At 39.8% G+C, this 7,282-nt stretch overlaps 1 protein-coding gene across 11 annotated transcripts in view; it reads left to right on the forward strand.

Annotated features, from left to right (window-relative positions):
- Positions 1–7,282, forward strand: part of LOC124996749 (membrane-associated phosphatidylinositol transfer protein 2-like) — a 54,189-nt gene extending 46,907 nt beyond the window's left edge. For all 11 annotated transcript variants that reach the window (XM_047570035.1, XM_047570044.1, XM_047570039.1 and 8 more), the window contains one exon: positions 607–7,282. In XM_047570035.1, the coding sequence (XP_047425991.1) occupies positions 607–975 (369 nt within the window). In that variant the 3' untranslated portion in view covers positions 976–7,282. The remainder of the gene's footprint in view (positions 1–606) is intronic.

Consider the following 7,282-nt stretch of genomic DNA (forward strand, 5'->3'; position numbering starts at 1 on the left):
AGATACGATATGATACGATACGATGTGATACGATATGATACGATACGATGTGATACGATACGATACAATACGACACGATACGATACGATATCATTATGATACGATACGATACGATGCGATACAAAATGATGCGATACGATATCGTTATGATACGATACGATACGATGTGATACGATACGATATCGTTATGATACGATGTGATACAATATGATATGATACGATACGATACAATACGATACGATACGATACGATGTGATACGATACGATGTGATACGATACGATATGATACGATACGATACGATACGATGTGATACGATACGATATCGTTATGATACGATGTGATACAATATGATATGATACGATACGATACAATACGATACGATACGATGTGATACGATACGATATGATACGATACGATACGATACGATACGATACAATACGATATGACGTAACCCTTCAGATTATTTATGAGATGTTTGTAAAACAAAATCTGCTGGAATTAAATAAAAATGGTTCACCATATGTGCAGAGATCAGACTCTACTAACTCCAGGACAGAGTATTAAGTATTAACTCATCAAATCTGACTGACTTACATCTGTTCCAGTTCATCCCCGACGGCTACGCGTCCCACCTGTCCCAGCTGGAGTACAGCCAGAGGTCTCGCCCGGCCAAGTCCGCCAGCACCCGCATGGTCCTCCGCAAGGGCAGCTTCGCCCTGGGTGCGACCGGAGGCGACTTCCTGCGCAAGCGCAACCACATCTTTCGCACCATCTCCGCGAAGCAGCCCGGAGGGTCGGGGTCCAGCTCCCCGAGCCAGCCGGGCCGGACTGAGCGCACCTTGAGCCAGTGCGAGATGGAGCGGGACCGAGGCATCGGCGCCCAAACCCAGAGGAGTATGAGCATAGCTGCCGGGTGCTGGGGTCGCACCGGGAGCACCAAGGAGGGCAGTGGAGGGCTACTCGGACCCAAGTAAGGCGGACAAATAACGAACGGATCTGTGGTGTTAAAGGACCGGGCCTGAGCCACCATGATCTCTGGACCGGACAAACATAAGAAGAGGACGTGGGACGGATGGGTTTGTAGAGATATAGCATGAATAACGCACTCTGTCCAGGAGGAGTGGACTAACCGGGCCGAGTGGGATCCAGAGAACAAAAACAGTTCAGTAGCATGACTCGTTTACAGTAATACTTTTATAGGATTCATCCCTATTTAAAGAAAAAAAAAAACACGGAAAAAAAAAAAAAAGACAAGGAAAGGATTAAGTGAAATATTGTAAGCCTTAAACTAATCTCGTGTAACGGGACGCCCACTCAATTTCCAAACATTCACACTCATGAGCTCAGGACAAACTGCAGAGCCAGACTCATCTTTTCAGACGTTCACTTTCTTTACTGCTGTCGGTCCACAACAGTCAACCCAACAACGACTGGCAATAAGTACTGAAAACGGGAAAACGGAGATAGGTCACACAATGAAGAGTCAGTTCATCCAAGAACAGGTGTCTAATCTAAGGTTTTATTTGTCCAGAGACATGAACTTTGTACCACGCAGAGTGTCTGATATGAATTAAGTTTTGTAGAGATGTTCTCCTTTAAATCCTTTAGAGTAATGGACGCTCCACCACTGTGACGAAAGGTAAAATATCTGAAGAACTTTTGGTGAATTTTGTAGATATCCATGGTTCCAGGAGGATAAGTCCATCAAACTACATTAACCTCTACTGAGGATCATCCAGTGTGATATCTTTATCCATCTAGATATCTATATCTACCAACTTTGATTGAGTAACATTTGGTTAGTCTGATTATTCTTAGGGGATAAGCCCTTCAGACTGTGTATCATCCACAGCAGTTTGATCAAAACAGAAATATCTCAACTATTTGTTGGACTGCTGATAAATTTTGAAAAAATGTTCCTGGTTCCCAGATGTTAATCCCCTCAGACTCCTTTAGTTTAATCAGCTACATCTTGTGTGTTTAGACAACGCTTCAATAGACAGTCAGGAAACTAGTAAGAAGTTCTTCATGGTTGTCATTTAGCATCTTTTATCAGGTCAAAGTTTCTATTTATCTGGTGAAATATATCAACATCTAGAAGACACTGGGCAGACATTCATGAGTTTGACGTTCAACAACTTTGGGACTGATTGCCAGTCACGCCAAGGTGTTGCACCTTGGGTTTAGCGCTAATTAGCAAAAGTTAGCATGCTAACAGGCTAAATTAGTACTGTGTGCACGGTAAGAACGCACCACCCGATGTGGTGTAAACTTTGAAAATATGTTCTTTGGATGAGCTGATCCTTCAGAACAGAATATGTAATATCCAAAAAAAAAAAAAAAAACTAAGAGGGAACAAGGGGCAGCTGTTGGGTTTCTTGAAGATGTCTCATCCAAGTCTTCAGTTCTGAATGACTCAGGAAGGAACATCTTTGGGTCTTGAGTCTATTAACCATCTCCAATGAACGCTGCTCTAACGAGACTCCAGACAATTTGAGAAACCCAACGAGTTTCCTTTGTTTTCAGCTTTGTTGTTTTTTGGATATAACATGACCTGGACGACTGAGAACCTCCACAGACATATACTATACCAGAACAATCTTGTTAATCACCTTTTTGTTTTTTGTTTTTTGTGCCTCCAGTTAGTTTTCATCCCACCCTGTGTGAGACTCTGTAGTATTTTCCCTTTCACTGTGGCCCCTGGGCCATCCAAGGCCTTAATATTCCACGAGACGCTTATCTCCACAGAGGGAACAGGAAGCAGAAAAAAACAGGGCATGCAGCAACAGACTCTGTACAGTCCACAGCAACAATCCCTTTATATATTCATCTGCTTGCAATACCTCTGATCTACCTGCTGGTGGCGTTCTGTTTCCCCACATGTGCTGCTGCTGGGAGACACTGGTAGGGTCCCCCCCGACTTTTTGCTCTTTTAGCTCGTGAAGGATTGTTTCCGCTAGGGAGCCGGTTAGATTTCATACCGATGGAGGAAGGACGGAGGAAGGACGGAGGCAGGACGGAGGCAGGACGGAGGCAGGACTTCCACTGGGTCTCAGTGTTTGTACCAAATGGACCGAAGAATGAAAGAGAAGCGCTTCAGCTCGAATGTTGAACAGACTGGATTGATAGCGGCGATCCAGTCGATGTGGAGGCGGGATAAAGTTGTTGGTGTCTTTTCATCATTTTGCTGCTTGTGTTCACTGGACTGAATATTTTCACACAAAAAGGACATAGAAGAAGAAGAAGAAGAAGGAGGAGTCTTCTCACATCTCCGATCCAAAAACACAAAGTGCACATCAGATTTTCTATCGCAGGGTTTAAAGGAAACGTCTGCTGTTTTTTCAGGGTTGTCTGATGTCAGGTGTCCACGTCAATGCTGAAACAGGTTTGGCTAAATGTTTCTGAAAAGATCCCCTCCTCAAGCTTTTAGTACAAAATGATAGAATAAACATAAGTAAACAACTTAAAATTAACTTTTTTTATAGAGAATTAAGGAAGAAGAAATTACCAATGTTTGATTTGAAGCTTTTTTTGCCTGTAAATTCAGTTTGAGGTGGTAAACGTTGTTAGGTTGCACCAAAAAATTTAAAAAATACTGATTGGCTCAGTAGCTGTCCTGGATACAAGAATCACAAGAATCAAAAGTTTTTAAAAACTAAAAAGTCTTTTAAATCTGTGAATATGTTGTATAAATAAATTAGAATCGACTGCAGAAACGCTACAGAAAATATCTTCTTCCTTTTCTAATTCTAAAGACGTTTTTGTTGCTTACAATGGGGACATGAATGATTACAACAAGCTAAAACTGTTTCAGTGTCAAACATTTAGCATCTGACTTTGTTTTGAACCTGAAAAACTGAACTTTTCCTTTAAAGGCGTTTAGCGTCAGGGTGCGTGGAGCGGACGCGCCGCTAGTTCACTTCGGTCCATCTATGCCGTCCTTTCAACGCCCAGCTTCCACGAGACCACACAACAGCCACCACAAAAAAAAAGCCAAAACCATTCTCTAATACTGTAGTCGATCAACTGCGTAACCTCATTGTTTATTTTTTGCACTAGTTTACGGTGGGAAAAAAATGCTGTAGTAACCATCTCATGTTGCTACGTTTAAAAAAAGCCTCTGTGGTGCAGGATCTGAAAATGATGTTAAGTATTAACGTGCCAAACAGTAGACGGAGAAGAAATTATTTAAAGCAGAGGTTTTCAAAGTCTGGACTGAATCACCTCCCACCAACACCCACCTTCATCCTCTCCTAACATTATTTAGGTTTATCTAAAATTCTAGCTAGTCAGCGAACTAGCTAGTATAACTAGCTAACTAGCCACTATTTACAGACTCGTCTTAACATCTGAATATAATAAAAGTAAAAATCCACTAAGTCAAAATTTTTCCCAATGATGACTTTTTATTTAGCTAGCAGGCAGCCATCTTTGTTTTGATGGCACAACTTGGTCATAACATTCGGTGAATTCGTTTTTAACCAGACATTTAGACGATTTGAGGGATCTAGAGGTACATTTAGAACAGCGGTCACCCATTTATCCAGTAATTCAGTTACGACTAGCTAGCTTAGCATAAAGATTTGAAATAAACATCTAGCTTCGTCCTGTCCAAAAGCAACAAAAGTTCCCAAATTGACACATCCTGTTTGTTAATTCCATGCAAAATAGAGTAGTTTGGTTAGCTTAGCTTATCTTAGCATGAAGACTAAAATATAGTTAGTTTGTCTGTTCAAATGTAACAAAATATACATTTTTTTAAAAGTTTGGTTAAAAGAATGCATAGAGAAAAGTAGCTAGCTATGCGGCTCAAAGGCATGCTAACACACAAGGAGCACAAACAAGCTAAGTTAGGACAAATTTTAGCTTAAGTGCCAAAACGAATTTGGCCCAATTAGCCGTTGGTAGTTCCTGCTTGTAGGATTTTTACCGAGACGGAAGAAAAAATTTAAAATATGTTTTTTTGTTTTTTTTTCTGGGGCAAGTTCTGCCCTGATAATTCACCCCTGGTGGTGGATGGAACTGTATTTTGCATTGAGTCTAAAAACTATGTGCATTATGGAAGTTAAAAAGTGCAATTTCTGGCAACAAAGGCTTTTACGGTGTTGGGACAATGGGACAAGCATCAGCTGGTGCTTCCTCATAGATGTGGGAGGTCCTCACAGTTTGAAAACCTCTGATTTAGAGTTTTACCTTTTACCTCTTATTTGAGTAAGAAGGGTAAATATGGTACAGAACTATGTACTGACTGGATTTTAATTTGGCTTGGTTGATGCAGTGTTGAAGAAAACTCTTTGAGAAGAAGATGTTTTGGTCTGAGAGGACTCCTGGACATTAAGCTGTTTAGTTTGAAAGGCGTCCTTGCAGGTTTTTGGAAACACGTTGAATGTCCACCCATCTGGACTCTACTTGGACGGTCCTGGAGCCGTGGGTGTGTCCGTGTACATACTGTAAAGATGTATAATGTAGGACTTATATATACGGTCGAGAGTTATTTATTTACGTAAGGATCATGATGTTACTCTGGAAATTTCAGGTGAAATATATTTGAAATATGTAGCATTTTATTTGGGCGGTCATTAAGGCTACGGACCAACACAGGAAGCTATTTTTATTTTTTTGTTTTTAAACAGTGCAATATTATTACTGTTCCAGCCACAGCAGGGAACAAAATCAACCACAACACAAGCGACACAGTCTGAAACCATTCACCACCTCGTGAAATCTATTTGTATTGGAGCTGAAATCCGCTGTCTCAGCGTTTTATAGGACTTACTGTACCTATTTTTCAAATGGGAGTATTTTACAAAACCTTTGAAATATAACTTTTCAGTCAGCAGCGGGTGCATGGAAACCCCATAACAACGAAGAACCTATTTAACAAGCTGTTGCATGTCGTCTAATTAGACTGGAACTACTTAACCTTCATGCTTAACAATAATAAACCAGCTATGTCGTCCAATATGTCCTCACTGTTTAATGACGTATGTTAAAAGGAAAAAAATCTGCATCTTATATTTGAGATTGTTGCAGTTATTGCCACTAGATCTACACCTTTAGCTCAGTGTTAATGTGTGGAGCCATTTTCTAATAATTGTGATATAATTTGGATTTCCTAATAATTAGTTTGGCATTTTGGAACCAAATTTTTATTTATTTGCTTAGATGGGCTCAATGCAACAGCCAGCAGCTAAGCTAATCGTTGGTTAGCTTAGCTTTAGGGCTAAAGCTAGCCAAAGAAAACATCACATTTGATGCTTTCCCACAATTTGTGACATGTACCGACAATAAGAGACAAAAGTTAAAAAGCGATTTGGTTACAGATAGCTTAGCATAAAGGCTGGAAATAGTTAGCTGCTCTGACCTAATGCAACAGAATTTATTAGCATAAACAGCTAGCTTGTCTCTATCCAAATGCAACACAATCCACTCATTCAGAGCGCTACAGCTCACAAGTTTGTTAGTTAATTCTGAATTCTGGTAACCTTAGCTTAGCATAAAGACTAGAAGAAGTTAGCTAATCTGTCCAAATGCAACTAAACTACCCGTTTAAAACACTTAAACCCTAAATGAAAATCATCTCCTGTTAATATCTGAGCTGTAAACTAATAAATCCTTTATATTTGGCTTCTTATCAGAAAATGGTTCTCGCATTTTTATTCAGTAATTTCTACATGACACCAAACTAAACCAAATTATTGTCGGTGTTCAGCTGTAGGTTCAATCAAATTTTGATGGTGGCAATAACTGAGATATAACTTGAATATATGCAGTGACTGAGATTAGATTCAGATATATAGTAAGACTTTATTTTAACCTCCTCTATTTAAGCAGTGTATAAACACACTAAAATGTAGTTGTAGGCAATTATAAGTACCTTTATTTACATGAAACAGCTCCTACATGTGTAAACGTGACCATTATAACTTGGGTTAACTTCAGATTTTTCTCATTTTAATTGATTCTTTTATGAATAAATACATAATAAAGTCCTTATATCTGCTTACAGCTACATTAGTGTCACTAAATGTTCATAAACTGCTATAAATGCAAACAAAGAGTGGAATTTAACAGTATTTCTCTGCGTTGTCTTAGCTGCTGTACACAGGTGATCACTTTGGTTCGAGGACACTGGTCATGACAGAATCAGGGTTTCTGTTAGTTTTTTCCGAGTGGTTTCGACTCACATGTTCAGTAGCTACTCTGTCTCCTAGTTTCATGGGTTCAGGCGCTCTCAACATTGTCTGTACTGTGGAATAAACACATTTAGATGGTCCCTCA

This window comes from Mugil cephalus, chromosome 19, assembly GCF_022458985.1.
Source record: "Mugil cephalus isolate CIBA_MC_2020 chromosome 19, CIBA_Mcephalus_1.1, whole genome shotgun sequence".
In the NCBI taxonomy this organism is placed as follows: Eukaryota; Metazoa; Chordata; class Actinopteri; order Mugiliformes; family Mugilidae; genus Mugil; species Mugil cephalus.